Source organism: Sceloporus occidentalis, unplaced genomic scaffold (assembly GCF_023333645.1).
Source record: "Sceloporus occidentalis isolate IW3139 unplaced genomic scaffold, rSceOcc1.0.p SCAF_5, whole genome shotgun sequence".
Lineage (NCBI taxonomy): Eukaryota > Metazoa > Chordata > Lepidosauria > Squamata > Phrynosomatidae > Sceloporus > Sceloporus occidentalis.
In genome coordinates, this window is record NW_028316985.1 from 2,497,392 (window position 1) to 2,517,477 (window position 20,086).

General features: G+C 45.7%; 3 protein-coding genes across 7 annotated transcripts in view; all 3 read right to left on the minus strand.

The window, feature by feature from the left end:
- Positions 1 to 1,647: 1,647 nt before the first annotated feature.
- LOC149311551 (protein SPMIP1-like) overlaps positions 1,648 to 20,086 on the minus strand; it is a 72,309-nt gene continuing 53,870 nt past the window's right edge. The window contains exons 1-2 of one of the 2 annotated variants that reach the window (XM_089527365.1): positions 4,634 to 6,934; positions 1,648 to 2,247 (exon numbers count right to left, since the gene is read on the minus strand). In XM_089527365.1, the coding sequence (XP_089383491.1) occupies positions 2,138 to 2,247; positions 4,634 to 5,087 (564 nt within the window). In that variant the 5' untranslated portion in view covers positions 5,088 to 6,934 and the 3' untranslated portion in view covers positions 1,648 to 2,137. Of the gene's footprint in view, positions 2,248 to 3,978; positions 7,567 to 20,086 lie in introns of those variants that run through there. The other variant, XM_089527364.1, reaches the window with a different exon arrangement.
- Positions 7,004 to 12,130, minus strand: LOC149311552 (V-type proton ATPase subunit F-like). Its single transcript, XM_089527366.1, has 2 exons — positions 11,874 to 12,130; positions 7,004 to 8,509 (listed from the first exon to the last, which is right to left on the minus strand). The coding sequence occupies exons 1-2, from the start codon at positions 12,029 to 12,031 to the stop codon at positions 8,308 to 8,310; spliced, it is 360 nt and encodes a 119-aa protein (XP_089383492.1). The 5' UTR covers positions 12,032 to 12,130; the 3' UTR covers positions 7,004 to 8,307.
- LOC149311553 (filamin-C) overlaps positions 16,351 to 20,086 on the minus strand; it is an 88,646-nt gene continuing 84,910 nt past the window's right edge. For all 4 annotated transcript variants that reach the window (XM_089527363.1, XM_089527362.1, XM_089527361.1 and 1 more), the window contains 2 exons: positions 19,376 to 19,585; positions 16,351 to 17,711 (listed from right to left, as the gene is read on the minus strand). In XM_089527363.1, the coding sequence (XP_089383489.1) occupies positions 17,524 to 17,711; positions 19,376 to 19,585 (398 nt within the window). In that variant the 3' untranslated portion in view covers positions 16,351 to 17,523. The remainder of the gene's footprint in view (positions 17,712 to 19,375; positions 19,586 to 20,086) is intronic.

The window sequence follows — 20,086 nt, forward strand, 5'->3', positions numbered from 1 at the left end:
CACCGTCTTCTGAGGTAGTCTATTTTGACCATCAAACAGCATTTAATGTCAGGAAATTCTTTCTCATCTTGAGTTTCCAACCAAAACATAGTCAGCAGATTTGTCTATATAGCAACTAGGGCTGCCAGAGTGAAAACTGGAGAGGTCTCTTGTACTCTTTAAGGGTTGTGTAGAAGAGAGAATTTCACCAGGTGTGGCTTGTTACTGGCTATGTGGCAAGCAACACCTGCTGAAATGCCTTCTTGCACACAAAGATTAGAGAGACAGTAGCTCTCCCCAATTTTCAGTATGGCAACCCTATGACCTGTCTGGAGATGCTGGAAATTGAACTTCAGGTCTGAAGAGCCCCTTGTTGGAGGAAGCTGCAAGTACAACAAATCACTCATGCTTGACTTCTGGAAGCTCCCAGGCCTGAAGGGTGAGGGGAGGAACTGAATTTTTAAAGTGTCTTACCCCATAGAAGCACAGAGTTGGAAAAGACCCCAAGGGCCACTCAGTCCAACTCCATTCTGCCATGCAGGAATACACAACCAAAGCCCCCCCCCCCCCCCCCGACAGATGGCCACCCAGCCTCTGTTTAAAAACCTCCAAAGACGGAGGCTCCACCACTTTCCAGGGCAGCAGTGTCTTCCACTGTCAAACAGCTCTTACCATCAGGAATTTCTTCTTAATATTGAGCTGGAATCTCTTTTCCTGTAGTTTGCAGGATGCTCCATGTTCTATTCTCTGGAGCAGCAGGAAAAAAAGCTTGCTCTGTTCTCAACATAAAGTCCCTTCAAATATTTAAACAGGGCTATCATCATATCACCTCTTGACCTTCTCTTCTCCAGGCTAAACATGTCCAGCTCCCTAAGTCGCTGCTCATAAGGCATAGTTTCCAGACCTTTCATTATTTTGGTTACCCTCTTTGGACATGCTATATGTTGGTCTATGGTAAAAATACAGGACCATAGACAGGTAACCTGAAATCTATATGGAGACCTAGCTTGAGCAGGTTTGCTTATTCTCCATTTGTACAGTAGACCTCCCAGATCAATCCAGAATCCACAGAGCTACTGAAATACCATATTGAGAGCAATTTGCACCCCTTTCTCCTTTTGAGACAACAGCAGTGTGTTAGACAGAGGGCAGTCATGAGGAAGAATCAGCTGTACCAAATGTTGCAAAACCCTCCTAGTTGGCTAACTTCCCAGGAGCTAGTTTCACAGACCCTCATTGTTTTCAGAGTGCTACATTTTTCGACTGCAGACCTGTTCTCCTTTTGCTGACCAGAACATGGTCTGCATCCATGTTAATAGTCAATCGACTCATTTTTGCCTATCTGCGATTCCCATGCGCTCAGAAGTTACAAACCTTTGCTGCAATCAATAAAGCAGCCCCACTTACAAATGACAAGCAACCTGGTATGCCCATGTTTCTCTTGGGAGGGTCCCCCTTGATCAACAGTAATATTTGGACGTACAGTTGACCCTCAACATTTGTGGATTTGACTTTTGCGGATTTCATTATTCACAGATTTCATAGAGTTGTGCCAGCTCAACTCTATGGTCAACTTCCACCAAATGTTGACTGCAAAGTTGCATTGGAGGATCTAGAGAGTCCCAGAGAGGTGTTCTCTCATATATATATATATATATATATACACACACACACACTGCCGTTTTTCCACTTTCACAGGGAGCTCTGAGGAGCACCCACTGTACAATAACTTCCAAAATCTACAAAGCAGTGATACCTTCATTGGAACAACCAAAATACACAAGTGATCACTGTTTTGTGGATTTGGGGTGTTGTTGCACTTTGCTATATGGCCGACAAGGCTACCCCTAGATGTGTTATTTGGTTGTAAGTCCCTTTCTGGGCTGATTCAGCTCACCCGCTATACTACAACCAGAAGAGACCTGGTACTGCATTATTCACCCAACAGACCCATGGGACATGATGTCATCTCAGCAGGTCCCAGGCCTTCCAAGTCAAAACTGCACCATTCCCCCAGCAAATTTGTAAACTGCAAGATGGCCACCCTCCAATGTAACCATGGGAAGGGAGATGAGGGAGGTAAAAAAACACCCAAGCGATAGAAGAAATTGTGGGCTTTGTTCACGAACAAGGAAGCCATCAGAGTAGCACGCCTGGCTTAGAGAGCCACGTCCCGTGGGTGCAGCAGGGAGAAGGCCCCATTCTTGCGGTAGAAGCTGTCGATGCGGCACTTTGGTGTAGGAGCCACATGGAGAGTGGCCATCTTCCCTGAGGAGACACAAAGCGGGTCAGAGGAGAAATTGGAGCAGATATTTCAAGGCTGCTCACAGCCTCTCTCCACCCAACCAGTCTTCCCTATGCGCCTCAGGGTTGCCTCCTCTAGGCCTCTCCGCTTAAGCAGATTAAACCGCGTGCACTTTTTAAATAAAAGAACCTGCCATGTGTGGGTTTTGCAGTTATTTTCTAACCAGCGAGAATGGTCACTCGCATTTTGTTATTCAAACACACATACACGAAAAACACATTTTCCCCTTTGGAAATCTTAGCTACAGGGCCTGTTCCCAGATTTAAGGTGAAACAAGCAATTATTCCTTCTCACGTATTTAAGGGGACAGGATAAGGGACATTTCCTGTATATACTCGACCATAAGTCGACCTCGTGTACAAGTTGAAGGCAGGTTTTGGGGGCAACATTATGGATTTTGATGGCGGGATACAGACCACCCAAAAAGGGCGGTCTCCCACCTCCCTGGTTTGCTGTGCGAAGAAGTCACAGTGGACAAACGGCGCAGCTCCCTCGCACAGCAAAAAGAACCCGCAAAAAGCGGGTTCTTTATGCGGTGCAGTTGTGACACCACGGTGCACCAATCTGTCACATCAAAATGGCGGCGGCTGTATGTACAGGGCGCCACCATTTTGACGCCCTCATCACGTGCAAGGGGCCAGTCGCACCTGGAAGCACCGCCCCTCACACGTAATGACAGCACCCCGTATGGCCCGTCTGTATAGCGCCGATATGACCTGTGGATAAGTTGAGAGTAAAACTTAGCAGCATGTAACAAAGGATATAAAGGATGAAGCAAAGGAAAACGATGCTAAAAATCTTTTAAAATGTTGACATGCACAACTGTTTGTGCTCACCCAAAAAGCTGTATGGATGAGACACTAGAGGGGTTGATGCTTCTTTTAGGTGCTCTGAGAAGAGATTAAGCTCTCACCTTTCACTGGGGCATGTTTCCTTTTTTGATAAGTACAGTACTTACTTTGACCTGTGGATAAGTCTACCCAGGTTTTTTGAGTCAATTTTTTAATTAAAATTTCTAGACTTATACATGAGTATATACAGTAATACAGCATGCTTGCTTGCAGCCAGATGGTGGGTGCAGAGGAGAAGGTGAGCCCTGGCTAAATGGCTGCAAGGGATGGAGAAAGCTATCCAAGGCGGTTTACAGACCGCCCCTTTGGGATGGCCTGTTCCCGCTCCTTTCCCCGCCGGATTGGGGCCTCAGCTGCCACAGCAGCAGCTTCTGAGGCCCCGATCCGCCGCTTTCCAGGCCCCAAGGACACCCAACAGCGGTGGGGACAAAAAGAAAGGGGGCACTTGGCCCCTTTCTGCTTTGTGTCGATGGCGCAACCATCTAAAGGCTGCGCCCAGCGACGCAAAGCTGGAAGGAGCCTCTGGTGAGGCTTTGAAAGTTGCAGCAACAAATCGGCTAAGCCTTTCAAATTGCTGCAAGCTGCTGCTGTCCTAGTTGAGATGGAGATCTGCACCCAAACCCTTTCTTCTTGCTTGGAGATGAGCATATCCAAACTGGAGAATTCACACCTTCTCTCCCATCTGAAAATAACCCATGAAAACTGGAGACTCAGGGCCAGGGCCACAGATCTAGGAAATGACCTTTAATGGGCATGGTTGTTCTGTTATCCTTATTATGTTTTCAATGTTTCTAAACTCTTTAAAATTTATGCTATTTTTAAAAGTTGAATTTGTCATTTAATACTTGTTTTTAACCTTTATAATGATTAGGATTCGGCTGTGTGTGTTTTTAACCTACATTGTAGCTGCCTGTTATACATTGGGAGGGGGGAAAAGGGTCAAAAATTAAAAGCAGTGAGGACTAGGGTTGCAGTTAGGGTCTGATTTTAGTGTAGAGTCCCTTTCATGGGGATGGAATTCAGAGACATGGCCATGTTAGTCTGGGATATCAGCATGCAAAAGGGTCTTGTAGCACCCTTGAGACTAAGTGTATGAAAGAAGTTGTAGCATAAGCGTTTGCAGACTTGGTCTGCTTCCTCCGATGCAAGGAGTGAAGTGTTGCCCAGGAAGGACTGTGTGAATAGCCACAGAAATGCAAGCTTTGTAGGTATGGTGGAGATGACAAGTTCAATTTTAGCAATGGTCATTGAAGGACCAAGGCAGGAAGGAAGATGTTGCCTAAGGCCAAGCTGACTGGATGGCCCTATGAATGGTGGAGGGGGTTTTGGAATGTGGTCTGTGCAGGCTCTGGCCCGACTGATGGAGAATATAGGGGGACTATGACTTTCTTAGGCACATCCTGGTGCATGAATATTAAACCAAGGGAGTGGCTCATGAGTAGACCTTTGATCTGGTGCAGGGGTCCCTGCAGGTTCCCATACCCATGTGCCCACCTACCCATCTGCCACCCATAGTTGAAGCTGGAGGTGACCGGAAATGTGTACTTGTCCTCTGGGTTGACAAGAAGCCGGGTCTTCAAGTAGCGGTAACGCCCTTCATCCTCGTGGGAGATGCCCTGGTACAAGAGGGCCCTCACTTCCCGAGGCACTGGCCTCATCTCAGCCTCCAAGATCATGGTGTCCAGTCCGGTCAGGTCACGCTCCCGGGCTGGCACCCGGGGAGATGGAGGCGGGGGAGGAGATTTGGGCTTCACAGGCGGAGGAGCCTTGATCGAAGGGAGCCGGAGGGTGTTGTCAATGGCCCTCTTGTGCCGTTCCCGCTGGCTGGCCTGCTTGGCCTTGACAATGGCCCCATACTTCTGGTGCCACTTGTAGCGGAGCATCATCTCCTTCCCGTACTCCTCTTTCCAGAAATTCTGTTGGAGTGAGTCCATATTCAATGGCCGTGCCATGGCTGGGCAGGGGAAGGACTTGGCACTGCCCAGCACTCGACTCAATCAATATGATCACTCCCTCGGACACCCCACACCCTTCTCCCCCCACTTGTTCTCAAATGACCAGTGGGCAAGGAATTTACAGGTAACGTTTGACCTTCCTGAGGGTCTCTGGTGGCTACTAAGACTTGAATAACCATCACATCACAGTAGCTTCAGGATCCTCTTATGAGGTCACAGGCCAGCCTCCTCCTCCTTTGGTGGAGCTGAAGCACACTGAACCATAACAGCCATGTTTAAATATATGAAAAAATGCCATGTGGAAGAAAAAAAACTTGTTTTCTACTGCTTCAGAGACTCGGGCATGAAATAATAGACACAAGCTACAGGAAAAGAGATTCCACCTCAACATTAAGAACTTCTTCAGGGTAAGAGCTGCTCAACAGAAGATGCTGCTGCCTTGGAGAACTGTGGAGTCTCTTTCTTTGGAAGTCTTAAAAACAGAGGCTGGATTGCCATTGGTCAGGAGTGCTTTGATTGTGTCTGCCTACATGGCAGAATGGAGTTGGATGTCCCTTGGGGTCTCTTCCTGCTTTATAATTCTATGGAATATTTGAAAGGATGTCATATTAAGAATGGAACAAGCTTATTTCCTGCTGCTCCAGATATTAGGGCACAGATCAATGGATTCAAACTACAGGAAAAGAGATTCCACTTCAATATTAAGAACTTCCTAACAATAAAAGCTGTTTGGCAGTGGAAGATGCTGCTGCCTCAGAGTGGTGGAGCCTCCTCCTTTGGAGATTTTTTAAGCAGAGGCTGGATGGCCATCTAAGAGTGTTTTCTGTATTCCTGCATGGCACAAGGGGCTGGACTCATCCAACTCTTATGATTCTATGACATTGAGGCACAGGGAGGGAAGGAAACTGCTGAGAAGCCCAGAGCTATTTTGACCTCCATCAATAGGCCATCTTGACTTGTTAGCAGCAAATAAAGGCCTAGTTTGCTACACAGAAATAGCGCACAGGTGAGATACTGACTGGCATCCTGTTAAGAAACACAGGTAGGCTACATCCACCTTACACCTACATAAGTATTTGCATGAATGGTTGCAGAAGTTGGGATTCCCTTCCTCCCTCCACAACATACAACCCAAGCCCTTCTCCAGACTCACCATTGCACTGTGAGAGCCCTCCTGAACATTCATCCCATGACCACTGGAGTAGAGATCAGAGAAGCATCTGCCTATGTCCCCTTAGCCAGATGCAGGGCAATGGCATCGTCTGCTGACTTCTCCAGAGGACACTGGCGGAAGATGTCCTCCCTCTGCATTTGACTAGGGGGATATACTATACGCTTCTCCAATGCTCACCCACTCTCCACTGTTTGGGAGGGACTATCACAAGACAACCAGGAGTCTTGGTGTGCTGACAGGGGAGCTATAGCAGACTCCCACATGTCGGACTTGTACACTACATTTGACCATGTACGACAGAGGCAGGCAAATGTTTGTGGCCCCAGGAACCCCCTGTTTCAAAATTACTGTTAAAAAAATATTATTAATTTCCTCCAAAATGCCCTCTATGGCGGTATTTCCACCATATTCATTGGGTCAGGGGCAAGCTAGATGCAGAAGCAGTCTTTCTGAAACAATTAACAAGAAGTGACTTCCATTCTTTCTCCAATGTTAAAAGAAAAAAAATGTCTCTTCTACATCCTCACAGCCCAGAAAGACACCACTATACTGGCTCTCTTGTTTGGCTTTAGCTTAGTTCCAATTACACACAGACATACATACATTCATAGATAGATAGATAGTAACTAGGACCAAACTAAAAATTCATGTTTAAAAAACATATGGAGAAGACCTTTCCCTTTTGTAACTACCTTCCCAGCATCTCAGCCATCTCAGTTCAGTAATCAAAGATAGCAAATGAATGAGACTGTCTTTATTGAATCCTGTTATTTGTAACTGAACAGGTTCATTCAAAGGAAACTGGAAATATAAATAATATTAGCCATTATTACAGCATGTGTGTGACCTTGGAAAAAGCAACAAGTCACAACAAGGGCCTCCACTGAATATTGTTGAGAGAACAACTATCATCACAGCAATTCTTCCCCAGCAGAATTTCTGCAAGAAACAAAACAGTAATTCCACCTTGTAGGAGGAAAGGAACATGGATATAAATAGTAAAGGGATGCAAAGATATCCTGGAGTATGAGGGTTTGGATGGCCAACCATCAGGAGAACAAATGAGGGGGAACATTTTCTGGCATGGAACCAATTCAAAGAGTTTCGCTTGGACACCTACAGTCTCCAAGACCCCAGCCCCATCCTCTCTGGGAACATATGCTTGACCTCTGGCTGTTGAGTTAAGATCTGGCTTCACAAACTTGGGGCAGGGTCATGGATTAGGCCATAGAACACTTTGCAAGATGAAGAAAAAATGGGGTATGAAGAAGCAAAAAATTAAATTAACGATATTTTCCGTATCTCTGACTGTCAATTTAAAGGGAATATATACCCTCTGAGTGTCTATTTGTGGGAGGGGGAAAAGGGAGAAGAGAAAAAAGTATATTATGTATTATAGATCATATAATTTGAACTGTGCGCTATGTAAATAATAAAGATTTTTTTAAAAAAGAAAGCAAGCTTCCAGGGAATCCCAGCACCATCTGAAGGAAGATGGAGCTGATAATTCATTAGAAGAAGCCAAGGCTCCCCTTTCCTCTACCACAAGGATGGGTGACACGTAGGCTTCTTATGAGCCCTGGTCAGCCTAACCAATAGTGCAGGATCATGGGAGTTGCAGTCAACAACATCTGGAAGGCTGAACTTTTCCCATCCCTACTGGACTGAGAAATCCACACTGTAGACATCTTTTGTGTGATGGGTACAAGGGCAATGGCAGGTTATATGGTGGTACCAAGACTAGTTAAAAAAAGGAAATGAAGACAAGGTCAGAGATGAACATCCAGCTGCTGCCAAAACAACTTCCAATGTCATATGCAAGCAAAGACAAACACACAAACTGCAGGAATGCTGATCACCCACTTTGCTGGAACCAGAAAACTCCAGTACAGTTGAGATCCCAGACTTTAGAGGACAGGAGGAAGTGAAAGGTAATATTGACAGTAATCACATCCAAAGCAAAGGGGAGGCAGAGCTCTTTTATGAGATGACACTAAGAGAGCAGCAACAGCTGACCAGGAAAGAGAGGCGCCCATCTTCCATCTATCGCAAGTCCTCTGCTGTGAACATGCCCTTGGCACGGCGCAGGATGGAGTCCTTGGAAGCGTCGTAGGGGTGCTCCTTGGAAGGGATTTCCAGCACAGCCGGGATGGACTTGGTGTGAGCGTCAATCACGTGGCGGATCATCTCTGCGATGTACTGGTTGATGAGAACGATGCCAATGTCCTCGCGGTTCAAGAAGCTCCTGGAGGGAGAGAGGAAAAGGACAATGGCTAGTAGTCTTCTAGACAGGGCCTTCTCCATGGCTGCCCTTAGGATGTTTTACTGTTTTAAGTGCTTTTTGCCATTTTAAAGTGTATGCTTTAAGTTGTTTTTAATATTGATAATAGTTTTGAGTCTGTTCTGATGTTGAATCTTCCTGTGTCCTTAACTATATAGTGTCCCTCCACATTCGCTGCTGTTAGGTGTGAAGGATCGCCGTGAATGTGGGAAAAATGCAAATGAAATAAAAACACTATTCTTTTACCTAAGAGAACACCTCCCTGGGAGTCTCCAGGCCCTCCAGTGCAACTCCATGGTCAACATCTGCCAGAAGTTAATCCCAGAGGTTGATCACAGAATCATGCTGGAGGACCTGCAAATGCCTAGAGAAGTGTTTCCACTAGGAACTTCTAGGTTCTCCAACACAACCCTATGGTCAACATCCAGGAGGACTTAGTGATTCATAGAGAGAACATATTAATAAAAACAGCAAATAATCTAATCTGCAAAAGTCAAAGCCGCAAATATGGATGGCCAACTGTACTGTAATCATCTCAAGCTGCAAGCTTCATGGAGTCCCAGCTATGAAGGATCCAGAGAAGATCCTGAAATGCAAATGTATGATCACTTAATAATAACGTTAGGGTTGTCCATGCCGTCATATTTCCCATTTCTATGTATGGCTGTGAAAACTGAACAGTGAAGAAAACTGATAGGAGGAGAACTAACTCATTTGAGATTTGGTGCCAGAAAGGGGTTTTACAGACACTACAGACGAATAGAAGGTGAGGAAGTAGTGAGTGGGTTATGGATGAAATGGCATGTCATAATTATGAGTGTAATTTAATTGTGTTTTGTGTTTTACTTAAGTGTATAAAGAAATGGATGTCTGGAATATTATTGGGGGCTGAATGTTTATGTATTTTATATGAGTTTGTCTTTTATTCTTGAAAAAAACTGATAATAAAAACTTTTTTAAAAACACTAGACCATGCTTGTTGTCACCACTGCGGAAAAAGAAATGTCCCCATCACCCGACCAAGGCACAAGTCATAGGAATGCCCAGTAGCAGAAACCAATAGAGGAAGTGCTTTTATTCCACCCAAAAGCGGAAGTGGAAGCTCTGATCTTGAGGCACAAAGTCTGGTTAACCAAAGGAGGGCATTTCAGATATCCACTTGGATGGAAGTGCCTGTCTTCCACCCAAGCCAACCTCAGATATATTTCAGCTTGGCTTTTTTCCTGCACCTCAAGAGAGAGAAACAAATCACAGAATCATAGCGTTGGAAGAGACCACAGGGGCCATGCGGTCTGGCCCCATTCTGCCATGCAGGAACTCACAATCGAAGCACCCCTGACAGATGCCCATCCAGCCTCTGTTTAAAAACCACCAAAGGAGAGGACTCCACCATGTTCCACTGAGGCAGCATCTTTCACTGTCAAACAGCTCTTTCTGTCAGGAGGCTCCTCCTAATGTTGAGGTGGCATCTCTTTTCCTGAAGATTGCATCCATTGCTCCAGGACACCCCTTCAAATAGAATTCAAAGATACAGCCATGTTAGTCTGTAGAATCAGTACGTAGAGAGATCTTGTAGCCCCTTTGAGACTAACTGAAAGAAATAAGTTGGCAGCATGAGCTTTTGCAGACTGAAGTCTACTTCCTCAGATGCTTTTGCAAACAAACAAGTCTAAATCTGAGGAAGTAGGCTGAAGTCTACAAAAGCTCATGCTGCCAATTTCTTTCTTTCAGTTACTCTCAAAGGGGCTACAAGATCTCTCTATGTACTGATTCTACAGACTAACATGGCTATATCTTTGAATCCCTTCAAATACTTAAACAGGGCTATCATCTCACCTCTTGACCGTCTCTTCTCCAGGCTAAACATACCCAGTGTCTCTCCTCATAGGGCTTCATGGTTTCCAGGCCCTTCACCATTTTAGTCGCCCTCCTTTGGACACATGGCTCCAGTTTCTCAACATCCTTTTTGAATTGTGGTTCCCAAAACTAGACACAGTATTCCAGGTGGGGCCTGACCAGAGCAGAATAGAGTGGGACTATGACTTCCCTTGATCTAGACGCTAGACTTCTATTGATGCAGCCTAAGCCTTGACCAAGGTCTCCCTAGTGGAGTTGCATGGCTGAGCCAGGATTTGAACCCTGGTCTCCAGAGTCACAACCCATTGCTGAAACCCCTGTGTCACGCTGGCTCTTGAGGCAGACCGTACTCCGTCACTTTCCGTGGCATTTTAAAACACTGGAGCCTCCTGGGCCCCTTCCCTGAAGAGTCCTTCCAAGCCTCCTCTCTTGGCCTCTCCTGAAGGAACCAGGTTTGGCAAGACTTTCTGTTTACACACAACCGGCCTCTTGGCTCCTGGAGGGCCTCCAACGCTGCCGGCTCCAGCCGCCTCTGGCTGCCCTTCTCCTTGGCCGGACCTGCCATTCTTCTGACCTTCAGGAAGGTTTGAGCAGAGATGCCTCCTCACTTTGGGTTCAAAGGCTTCCATGTCCATAGTTTCTGTGGGTTTTCCGGGCGGCCCATGCGCCATGTTCTAGAAGAGACTGTTCCTGAGGTCTCTCCAGCATCTGGCTGCCATCTTCAGAGGATGCTGCACCAACTCTCTTCCATGCCAGCATCCTCTGAAGATGGCAGCCAGATGCTGGAGAGACCTCAGGAACAGTCTCTTCTAGAACATGGCGCATGGGCCGCCTGGAATTAAGCCCACTAAAGACTCACTTGGGGTTGTTTGTTTTTTGCTCCAACAGCAGAATGCCCCCAGCCCACTTTTGGGGGACCCTCAATTCCCCCAGACCAGACCCCTCCCCGGCTGCCACTTTTGGCTCTCCAACTCCCAGAGCCACCACCGCCCTCTCATCCTGCTTCCTTTGGGGGACTCCCTCTTCCCCCAATCCCCCCAAACCCTGTCTTTTTGGGGGGATGGGACTCAATTTCCCAGAATCCTCTACTTCTTCTGGGCTCCCAGTTCCCCAAATCTCCCCCCCCAGCTTCCTAATCTTTGGACCTCAACTCCCAGAATCCTCCAGGCTGCTTTTTTTACTCCCAGAATCCCGTGACTCCAAAAAAAGTTCCGTGCCAACCTCTATTTACAAATGGCTTCTCCCATCACCCCCAAAAAGGCCCAAATGGTTTGTTCCGCCGAATCCGCCATCCTCACTTTAACAACCGCTGCCTCTTGTTTTATCCCCCCGCCCTTCAGCAAGAATGGTCCTGTCCAAACGCAGAGAATCCCCCCATTCTGATCACAGAATGGTCTCGTCCGCCCGTTTCCATGGCAACCAGCTTCCCCGGCTGTTGCGCTTATGTTCCTCCCCTCCCCCCGTTCCTCACCGAAAAGCCTCCTCGATTTCGGCCAAAGCGGTCTCCTTCTCCACCACTAAGAAGTTGGGGCGCCGGTGCTTATCCAGCTCCCCGACGCCGCCCAGCAGGAAGCCGGTCACCGTGTCCTCGTCGCCCAGCACCGCGATCAGTTTCCCCCGGCCGGCCATCGCTCCCTCCGCAGGAAAAGCACCGAAAGGGGAAGAGAACGCGAGGCCGAAAATAATGACCCCAAGTGGCCGCCGTAACAGAGTTTATAGCTAGGGGAGGGCGCAGGCGCACTAGTGATTAATGTTTTTGCGCATGCGCCCTAGGAAACAGCGTAGCCACAGAGATAGGAAAAATAGAGAACTGCACGGAAGCCGAATTGCGGGTCCACTTTTGAAATTATAATAGCAAATTTTATTTTGTTTTTTGACATGAACTTTACTAATATTATAAAATTACATCACATACGTATAACATTAACACATATCAAAAGACTTAAAAAAGATCCTCAGGGTAGGCCATTTAAATGTCTAATACTGTATGATGTGTTACTACTATAATAAGTATGGGCCTTTTAAATGTCTAATGTGGTGTGTTATAAGTTATATACTTACAGCACATCCTACAGTTTTAGGCATTTCAAAGGCCAACCCTGAGGATTTTTTTCTTTTTAAAAAACCATCTTTTTTAATATTGTAGCTGTTTTTAATTGGATTTTCGGGTGCTGGGTTCGAAAAAACACAATTAAAAACTGTGCCATTCACAAATTCTCTATTTGAGGGGAAATTTAGGTCCAAAACACACTGCAGACGTAACCCAGTTTGAGGAATTGCCTTGGCTCAGTGCTAGGGAATCCTGGGAATTGTTTGTTGTGGCACAGAGCTCTCTCTGATAGAGAATGGCTCAGTGTCTCGAGTCGCAATACTACAGTTCCCAGAATTCCCTAGCATTGAACCACAGCAGTTAAAGCAGTCTCAAACTGGATTGCTTCTGCAGTGTGTTTGGTGCCTCAAAATACAATAGTAGTTTGCCCTCAGTTAAACTCAGCAATGGGGAGAGGGGCCAGGATCTTGCCCGTTTCTGTAGACTAAAAACGAACATGCTGCAGCCTCTCCTAAGCCTCACTCCCACTGCGCTTTAAACCGGTTCGCAAATCGATTTGAAGCGGTTTAAATGACCGTGGTTCACACTTGAACTGAATCGCTGAAGCAATTGGAGAGGGGGAGTCATGCGCTAGACCCATTTTACCAGCACCTTTTTGACGTTGGTTGTTTCTATGTCTTTTTTGGATAAATCGATCCCACGCAAGTGTGAACCAGATGCAGATTGGAATCGATTTCAAGAATCGATTTCAAGAATTGAATCCACAAATCAATTCAGTGTCAGTGTGAACCAGATGCAGATTGGAATCGATTTCAAGAATTGAATTCAAGAATTGAATCCACAAATCAATTCAGTGTCAGTGTGAACCAGATGCAGATTGGAATCGATTTCAAGAATTGAATTCAAGAATTGAATTCATGTTTCACCGTATTAGAGATATATACCCTTCTTTTTTTTAGCTCTATGTAAATAAAATGTTTTATAAAAAACAAAAAACTAAAAGAACTGAATTCACGAATCAATTCAGTGTCAGTGAGAACAAGATGCGGATCAGAATCGATCTGCTGTGGCCGGATAGGGGAGCGGAAATTAACAACCTGCGTCCGCCCGCCTTTCGACATTCGTACAGAAGTACGTAAATGCGAATGCAAGTGATGGGCAGAGAAAAAAATCCCACTGAAAACAGTTCAAATTGAACCGATTCATTTGCCAACGTGAACTACAAGTGGGCTATTTTGAGAGACGCCTGCAGGAAACTGTTTAAACTGAATCGATTCATTTGTCAATGTGAACCACAACTGGGTTGTTTTATTTTGGTTTTACAGCAAGAAAATGCGTTCGGGGCACATGTAGCGTGAACCACGTTCCTCTGCCAAACCGATCCATCGATTCGGATCGCAAAGCGATTTATTTGTAAGCAGGAATGAGGCTCTAGCTTCTCTTTTCTTCATTAATAAGTTTTGCCATCTTGATTACTCTCTCCTTTTTTTCTGGGCCATTCATGTCCCAGATTTCATCTTGGAAATGTAAAGTGGGTATATATCTATTATGCACTTACCAAAAAGTGTAAAATACAGTATATGCAGTGTGCACCGGAGATCTTCAGAGAGCCTTCTTGATCTTTCTGCAAGCAAAAATGGACTGTTGCTATGTAACATCTCAAAAACAGGTCTCCTAAACAGTGGCTCCCATCCTCTGGGGCTGCATTCACACAGCAGAAGTAATCCAGTTTGACACCACTTTAACTGCCACAGTTCAATGCTATGGGATTATGGGAACTGTAGCACACTCTGGTGCCACAACAAATGATAGTTCCCAGAATTCCGTAGCATTGAGCCATGTCAGTTGAAATGGTGTTGAACTGGATGGTTTTTACCGTGCGGATGCAGCCTGGAATAAAAGAAAGGCTTTGCATTACTCAACCAACTCTTAAATGCTTCCCTCCAATCACCAAAAAAGTTTGGCAAATGCCTTATAAGAGCCAGCATGGCATAGGAATATAGGGCCTGCTTATCAGATTTGCAGATGACACCAAATTAGGAGTAGCAGCTAATACTCCAGAGGACAGGATCAAAATTCAAAATGACCTGAATGGACTAGAAAGCTGGGCCAGAGCTAACAAAATGAAATTCAACACAGAAAAATGTAAGGTTCTGCACTAAGGACAGAAAAATAAATGCATAGATATAAGTTGAGGGACACCTGGCTGAACGAGATTTATATGTGAAAAGGATCTAGGAGTCCAAGTAGACCACAAGTTGAACATGAGTCAACAGTGTGATGCGGCAGCTAACAAAGCCAATGCAATTTTAGGCTACATCAATAGAAGTATTGTGTCTAGATCAAGGGAAGTAATAGAGACACTCTCTTCTGCTTTGGTCAGGTCTTACCTTGAATAATGCTGTGTCCAGTTCTGGGCACCACAATTAATAATAATAATAATAATAATAATAATAAATAATTATTATTATTATTTTAATTTAATTACAAGATGGAGTGTGTCCAATGGTGAAGGGTCTGGAAACCATGAAGCCCTATGAGGAGAGACTTAGGAAGCTGGGTCTGTTTAGCCCAGAGAAGAAAAGGTTAAGAGGTGATATGATAGCCCTGTTTAAGTATTTGAAGGGATGTCATATTGAGGAGGGAGCAAGCTTGTTTTCTGCTGCTCCAGAGAACAGGACCGGGAGCAGTGGATGCAAGCTACAGGAAAACCGATTCCACTTTAACATTAGGAGGAATTTCCTGACAGTAAAAGCTGTTCAACAGCGGAACAAACTCCCTTGGAGTGTAGCAGAGTCTCCTTCCCTGGAGGTCTTTAACCAGAGGCTGGATGGCCATCTGTCAGTGATGCTTTGATTGAGAGTTCCTGCATGGCAGAATGGGGTTGGACTGGATGGCCCTTGGGGTCTCTTCCAATTCTATGATTCTAGTGGTTTGAAATCCACAAGGCCTTTATTAAAGAATAGTGACGCCCTAACCCTAGTACGTACCTAGTACGTACAAAATGGCGGCGCCCTATACACATGGGCACCACCATTTTGATGTGGCGGACGCTTGGCGCCCACACGTCGCAGCACAGCTATGATGCCACAAGTGCCTTTGGCACCTTGCAGCATCATAACCATGCCGCAAGAAGCCACTTTTTGCGGCTTTTTGCTGCACGGAGGAGCCGCGCGGTTTGTCCGCTGCGGCTCCTTTGCGCAGCAAACACAGGCGCCGGCAGACCGCCCTTTTGGGTGTTCTGTAAAGTGCCAAAGAATACCTTCATTGGCCCACCACAATGCACAAAATTCACGTAGCAAGCTTTTGAAGCTCCACTGGATTCTTGATCAGGCTAAGATGTTAAAAACCATATAGGAGAAAACAGATTATGACAGTATTTGTCCAAGATGTTGCTGTTCTCAGTTCAGTACAGAAAACATGTGTTTTATGTAGCACAGTGGCCCTTGGTGTCTGCTGGGGTTTGGTTCTGTGGATACCAAAATCCCGGGATGTTCAAATCCCATTATATACAATGGCATAGTAAAATGGTGTCCCTTATATAAAATGGTAAAATCAAGCTTTGCTTTTTGGAATTTTTATCTATTTTTAAAACTATTTTCAAGCTGTGGATGATTGAATCCATGGATAAAAAAAATCTGCGGACATGGAGGGCTGACTGTAGTTTGAGCATAGGAACATGACTCTGGCAACCAGGGTTCAATTCCCCACTTGGCCAGAGAAACCCGCTGGGTGACCATAGGCAACTCACACACTCTCATCCTCAGAAAAACCCGTGATAGTCCCTCTTAAGATCACCATAAGTCAGAAATGACTTGAAGGCACACAACAACTACAAATGCCTTCCAGAGATTTAATGAAACCACTACCACCACAAAGAACAAGCTGCAAAACAGAGTTTTAAAAGCAAGTCGTCTTTATTGCTGGTGGGCAGGTTTGGCTGGGCACAGCTCCCTTGCTCCAACCCAACCGCCATCTGCTAGTGGAGGTGCCATTCCAGCCCGGTAGGACACACACGCAACCCCAAACTCATGGCTAAAAAATCCCTCCCCCAACCCAAAAAACATCCTACCCGCACAGGATTCTTATCCCCTTTCCCTCCTTCCCCAATCATTTTTTTAATATTATTTTTTCCCTTTCTTCCTTTTCTAAAAAACAAAAAACAAATAAGAAAACTCTTTGGTTCAAGCTGCCCCCGGTCAGAGCGACAGCCAACCGGTTTGTAAGGTGGGGCAGAAGGAAGGGGCCGAGGTCACTGGAAACTCCCAAAAGGGCACCGGATGGTGTTGATGCCAACTTCCACTGTGCTTTCTGAACCAATTCCTTTTGGCACAGCCTGGCAGGGCATGCTCTTGCAGAAGGAAGCCCTGATGAAGTTGTGAGAGTCAACAAGAGCGTGGGCAGGAGAGTCATCCTCAATAGACTGTCCTTTTCTTCAGTGATTGTCCTTTGGGAGCAATGAGCTCCAAACAACACTGGTTTGCTCCATCCTTCCATCCTTTTACATCCAATCCCAGCTCAAGAGAAGGGGGCACAGATGACCTCTCTGTTTGCCTCTCCAGCTGGTCCTGGTGGAACTCTCTAAAAACTCTGCTCTCCACATCTCCATTACTTCTTGCTCAAAATCACCTTCCTACTCCAAAAGTACCCAACAACACTGGGAGGCTGAGGACTCAACCCCATGGCAGCAAAGAATTGTGCAAATTGGTACTAAGAGGCATTCCCTCCCCACCTGGCCTTCCTCAATTTGACTACCAAGGGGCAACCCACAACTAGGTCCTTCGCTCCCACCTTTCTTGCCTACTGATATTGTTTCCCCTTCTCCTCTACCCCTCCCGCCATGTCGCCATTGCGCTAAAATGGTGCACACCTTGCCCTCCCCGCCCCATCCCAAGCCCTTAGCCGGGCAAAAGAGTTGAACGGCAAAGTCCAAAACAGGCAACCCAAATTGTCCCAAGGTTCGTCATTGTGCTGGCCCTGCCCCAGGGCATCCTAGATGTTTGGCAATGCCAGTCCTTGGTGTGGAAGTGTGGGGCATGGCCACGGGGGAGCGGCACCGGGCCTGGCCCCTCTAGGGCACGTTGACTTGGTAGGGGCTACCAGGCACGCCTTCGTCCCCCCATTTGACAATGAGGATGTAATCCCCTTTCTCCTTGACGGTGTATGTGACATTGTAGACGCGGTTGCCCATGTGTTTGACATAGACCTCGTCGCAGGGCGTCTTGGGGCCGTGGACACCCACCATCAGCATGTTGGTACCTACAGGGAGAGAAGAAAAGAGGCTTTGATTCAGTTTACATTTGAGTAAATCCCATTCTATGGACCTTTTTCATCCTGGGGGCCACATCTGATGCCAGAGAATGTCTCGTGGGCCACATTCCAGGGCTAGGTGCAGCTAAAGGCAAAAGAGGCAGGTCCACAAACACCAGCCTAGTTCATCTTAAAGTTTTGGTCGCCAGTGAAAGAGAAGTTCTTCAACATTTTAGGACTGGGGAAGCCTATACAAAAGTTGGGAAACCAAAAGATAGTGTCATGGAGAAGAAAGGATCCATGGCCATCTGGGGGAGGCAAGATTTAGAAACCCAAGAGGGACAGATTCAACCCCTGGGCCTGAGAGGCAATCCAACTCTGCATTACTTGCTTATGAAAGAGATCAGTCCAGAACTTCCACTTTGCTTCTGATCTGATCCTTTCCCAGAAAGGATCAGCAAATGCACATTAGGATTTCCAGAACATTTGATATCTGTAGCACAGATATCTCGGTTTCCAAGTTAAATTTTGAGGCATCTACTCAGAGCTCTCTATCTTTCCAATCTTCATCTTACTTATATTTGTACATGTTCAGATTTGTAATATCCTGCTTTATTTTTTTAACCTCTGTAACTCACTGGAGTCTAGCACCTAAGGTCTCTTTTCACAGTACACAAGCACAGTACTGTGATACAGACTGAGTTTCCCTTACCCAGAATTCCAAACTCCAGTATATTACAAAATCCAAAAATTGTCCACATGAGGGGCTGAGATAGCTTTGCTTTCTGATAGTCTAATGCACACAAACGTTTTTCATCCACAAAATTCTTTTTAAAAATCATGTATAAAATTACTATCAGGGTATGTGTATAAGGTGTATACAAAAATAAATTAATTCCATGCTTAGACTTGGGTTCCATCTCCAAGATATCTCATTATGTGTATTGCAAATATTCCAAAATCCAAAAAACTCAAAAATCCAAAACACTTCTGGTCCCAAATATTTGGATACGTGAGACTCAATTTGCACGACTTTAAAAGCTGTGAATCCATTCTATGGAATTTAGCAACTGGAAGTTTTATGAAGTCTTTAGAAATCTCTTCCAGAAAGTCAATCACTAGACTACAGACCTCAGGGTTGCATAGTATGCATACATGGCAGTTAAACCAGAATCAAAGCACTATAACAGCATAGTGTGGAAGAGAATTAAATCCAACAGATGGCTCAGGGGGGAAAAGGAAAATTATGACTCTGGCTGCATCTACACTGAAGAATAAATGCAGTTTGATTCTGCTTTGACTGCCATGGCTCGATGCTATGGATTTTGGAGGTTTGTAGTTCTGCAAAATATTTATCCATTTCTGTCAGAGAGCACTCTGGTGCACAACAAACTACAAAAATGCCAGGATTCCATAGGATGGAGCCATGGCAGTTAAAGTAGTGTCAAACTGCATTAAGTCTGCAGTGTGATAGCAGCCTTTGGCAAGTCAGCAAATTACTCAGGCTTACCATTTATCCTGTTCAGAGGAATAGCAGAAACTAAGAACACCAGATTTTGAAAACTTTCTAAACGTTTCCAAAAGTTTGCTTTAGGACCCTGCCTCTTTCTCTCAACCCTAACAATGCAACGTCTTTCCCTTGCTCTGGCATGCTGGGATTCAGTGATGCTCACCAGCCTTGCTGCAGTCCACAGTGAAGGTGTTCTTCTGGCCCACGAAGGCCTTGGTTAGCCCAGGTCCCCGGGCCACCACTTTGCTGGCATCAGATGAGAATTTGGGAAGGGCGCTGTAGCTGCCGCCCACCGATGACGAGGCTTTGGTGACGGTCTCAACCAGCACCGTTGACGTCTCATGGAGGCTGTGTCCCCCCGACAGGCGAGGTCCTGGGGAGAAGGAAGGAAGACAAGGGGGTCACCCAATGGTTTCCTGCACTGAGAGGCACCTGAGCATACCTGGCTGCTCATCTTTTCTTCCCAGCCTCGACCCATCAAGGCTACACTAGGATGAAGTTATCCGTTCATGAGAGGAAGCCCTGAATGAAGGACCATGATGGATATTGCTTAGAGCATTGGACCACAGACCAGAGACCTTATGGTCATGGACTCCTTGATGTGATCTGGGGACAAGCACCTTAGCTTTGCACAAGTGAGATAAGATTGTTTGGGCTAGTCTACACATACTGTAAGTCTATTATGCGAATCATTGTGGATGTTCACACATTTGCATCTCCTGTGCCAATTTGCATCTATTCGAATTCAGCAGACACACACAACACTATAGTTTTTTTGTGTTTTTTTCGGGCTATGAGGCCGTGCTTTAGGACAGTTTAGACATTTCGCCAGTAGCTGTTGCTGGCATCTTCAGAGAATATTTTAATTCTGTTT